The sequence below is a fragment of the Phascolarctos cinereus genome, unplaced genomic scaffold (genome assembly GCF_003287225.1).
Source record: "Phascolarctos cinereus isolate Bilbo 61053 unplaced genomic scaffold, phaCin_HiC Scaffold_2;HRSCAF=192, whole genome shotgun sequence".
Classification (NCBI taxonomy): domain Eukaryota; kingdom Metazoa; phylum Chordata; class Mammalia; order Diprotodontia; family Phascolarctidae; genus Phascolarctos; species Phascolarctos cinereus.
Window position 1 is genome coordinate 155,779,316 of NW_027555625.1, and position 3,545 is coordinate 155,782,860.

At 50.6% G+C, this 3,545-nt stretch overlaps 1 protein-coding gene across 1 annotated transcript; it reads left to right on the forward strand.

Moving 5' to 3' along the window:
- The first annotated feature begins 468 nt into the window (after positions 1-468).
- On the forward strand, positions 469-3,545 carry NKX2-2 (NK2 homeobox 2). Its single transcript, XM_020985003.1, has 2 exons — positions 469-785; positions 2,082-3,545. Exons 1-2 carry the CDS (start codon positions 527-529, stop codon positions 2,642-2,644), a joined length of 822 nt encoding a protein of 273 aa, XP_020840662.1. The 5' UTR covers positions 469-526; the 3' UTR covers positions 2,645-3,545.

The window sequence follows — 3,545 nt, forward strand, 5'->3', positions numbered from 1 at the left end:
CTCTCTCTCTCCTCTTCCTCTCCTCCCTCCCTCCCTCCCTCCCTCCCTCCCTCTCTCTCTCTCTCTCTCTCTCTCTCTCTCTCTCTCTCTCTCTCTCTCTCTCTCTCTCTGCAGGTTCATGTGTGGAGGCCAGCCTTATATGGACTGATCACTCCAGCTATGGCTTATTTTTTTCTTGCCACCAGACACCGCACACTGTGCTGCAGCCGGAGCCCGAAGTAACCGCACTTTGGCATCGTTCCTGGAGTTACAAACTGTTACTCAGACCAGCAACCCGCGGGACTCCTGGCTTCTTCTGCTGCCCCAATTTTTGAGTCCCTTCAAAGAAAATAGTGATTTTCCCCCTCCTGTTCCTCACAGTTATATTTTTTTAAATAAAATCCAACACCCCTCCCCCTTTCTTCCCTTTCCCCTCCCCCATCCCCCACCCACCCCTCCCGTGTGAGTGTGTGTGTGTGTTTCCGAAGAACTGCGGATTGACAAACTGGTGTTGCAACTTTCCTGCATAAATTGCCGGGCCCAGACCATGTCGCTGACCAACACAAAGACGGGTTTTTCGGTCAAGGATATCTTAGACCTGCCTGACACCAACGATGAGGACGGATCGGTGGCGGAGGGGGCAGAGGAAGAGAGCGAGGGGTCGGAGCCTACCAAGAGAACCGGGGTGCTGGGACCGAGCGCCCTGGAAGCAGTACAGACCTTGCCCCTGAAAAATCCTTTCTACGACAACAGCGACAACCCCTATACCCGATGGCTGGCCAGTACCGAGAGCATCCAGTATTCCTGTGAGTAAAGAAACTTCACCCTAACAATTCTCCACCTCCCTCCCCCTTTTTTCTCCCTTAGACTAAATGTGGTTGGACAGTGGAAGGAGAAGCTATTTAACCCAGCCACCTCAACTCCAGCCTAGGCCAGGCCCTAAAGTATTGATTTGGTGGGGGAAATCTATTAACTCTCACCCTTGTTTTAAAACTCTCCACGTCTCAGGAAAGGGGACTGGGAGAGCTGGGGACTTATGCCTCAATTTTTTTTCTTATTCTGTTGAACTGGAAGGAAAAGGAGGAAAAGAAGGTGAAATGCCCTTCCAAGGGTTGATATTTGTTACAATTCGAGTTTGGGGGCCGATAACAAATTGTAAATACCATGTCATTATTGAGGCGAAAGATCACTAGGCATATTTACACTCCTGTGTTCGAGCCTGTGTGTGTAATATTGATCTCTAAAGGAGCCTAAGATGCAGATGGAAGTTCTGGGGGTGCTATAAATAGCCCTCCCGTTGTTCAGACACAGAGGCCGCTTTGTGCCGAGCGGGTATCGGTTGGTTTAGAGACAGTCCAGAAAAACAAAAACAAAACACACAAAAAAATGTCTTAAATGGCAGAGCTGATCAATGACTGGATTGTGAATTTCTTCTTTTAAAAATCAGCCCACGTCCCTTCAGAGAGGAAATCACTTAAGGGTGTCCGAGATCTCCATCCTTTGGCCCCTTTTCCTTCTCTTCGCATCCACCCCCCCCCCGCAGAGCAAAAAACATCCTCATGGTCATTTTCATAACCACTGCGAAAATGAGGTGCACCCTTTATCCCCACCACTCCCCCAGGCCTCCCTCCACACCTGGAGAAAGTGGGAGCACACCCGACGGCTCTGGCAACCTCTTGGTAAGAGCTGGAGTTCACCAGGAGGGCAAGGAGGTTCCTTCCCAAATGCCCCCAACTACAGAGTTCAGTTTCTTTGACAGGTTCAAACGAGGATAACGGTTAGAAAAAGAGAGTCAGAGTAGAGAGAAGATCGGAATGGGCCTAAATCCTTCCCCTCGACGCCGAAAGGGATGAGGAGATTGGGGCATAGGGGGCGGGTTTGAGGATAAGCAATTGTCTGCTGCCCGGAAGGGCAGAGGGCCCAGGCCGCTCTCGCTCGCTCTCTCTCGCTCTCTCTCTCTCTCTCTCTCTCTCTCTCTCTCTCTCTCTCTCTCTCTCTCTCTCTCTCACTTCTCTCTTTCCCTGCCGTCCTTGCCCCACTCTCAAACCTTTCCTTACATCCCACTTTCCCTACTTCCCCCCTCCCATACCCTCCCTCTGCAGTGCACGGGCTGGCTGCTGGGGCGCCCCCGCAGGACTCCAGCGCTAAATCCCCGGAGCCCTCGGCCGACGAGTCGCCGGACAACGACAAGGAGACCCCGGGCGGCGGGGGGGAAGCGGGCAAAAAGCGGAAGAGGAGGGTGCTCTTCTCCAAGGCACAGACCTACGAGCTTGAGCGGCGCTTTCGGCAGCAGCGCTACCTGTCGGCTCCCGAGCGCGAGCACCTGGCCAGCCTCATCCGCCTGACTCCCACTCAGGTGAAGATTTGGTTCCAGAACCATCGCTACAAGATGAAACGTGCGCGGGCCGAGAAAGGTATGGAGGTGACCCCCTTGCCCTCCCCACGCCGGGTGGCCGTGCCCGTCTTAGTCAGGGACGGCAAACCCTGCCACACGCTCAAAGCTCAGGACTTGGCCGCAGCCACCTTCCAGGCCGGCATCCCCTTCTCCGCCTACAGCGCCCAGTCACTACAGCATATGCAATATAACGCCCAGTACAGCTCTGCCAGCACCCCCCAGTACCCGACAGCGCACCATTTGGTGCAAGCTCAGCAGTGGACTTGGTGAGAGAGACGCCCTAGCCCTAGAAAGAGAGAGAGAGAGAGACTCAAGGCTCCAAAACAAATCTCACTCCACTGGAGGACTCTATTATTATTATTCTAATTATTATTATGGAGTTTGCTCTTGGCTTTTTTTTAAGGGAGGGAAATGTTTTGAGCTTCTTGGGGTGGGGAAATCCAAGGACTATGTTCCCTCTCTTTTTTTATTTTGGAGAGAGGGGTTTTGGAGATCTGGGCGCCGTGTTTACAAAAATTTTGCGCAGTCCTGCTTACTTGCCACTCCCCTGGGGTGAGGGGGGAGAGAAACCGTCGTCGTCGTCGTCGTCTGAAAAAAACAAACCTAGATAAATCTCCCTCCACACAAAATAAAACCCCTCTGCTCTCGTGTTTTTTTGTAAAGTATGTTTGTGTGCCGTAGACGTGTTGTCAGTCGTCTTCTAAAGCAAGTGGAGAACACTTAAAATAGAAATTTTTATTTCTCCTTTTTATAAGAAAACTTTAAATATTTATGGCCACGTACACATTCTGACAACTGGTAGCAGGTTCTTCCTTTCCTTTCCTTCCCTTCCCTTCCAGTTTTCTATTTGTTCGTTTGCTTTTTGTTTGGGTTTGGGTTTTTGTAAATATCGGTGGTGAATGTTGCCAAAAGTAAACGTCAGGGCGATCTTTCTCTTTTCCTTCCTTTCCCCATCCCTATCGTCTTTTCTTTAACCTTTTTCTTTTTGCCTAAATGCAAATATGCCCCAAATACGAGAAAAAGAAAAAGAAAAAATGTAGAAGACATAACCCCCCCCCCAACCCCTCCTCATAATTCTCGGGGCCCTGTTCACGGGAATATCCAGTTCAGTGGTTGTGTACGACTCCAAAAGGAGCGCTGGGAGATTTTCGATTTTTTATAAGAATTTTAA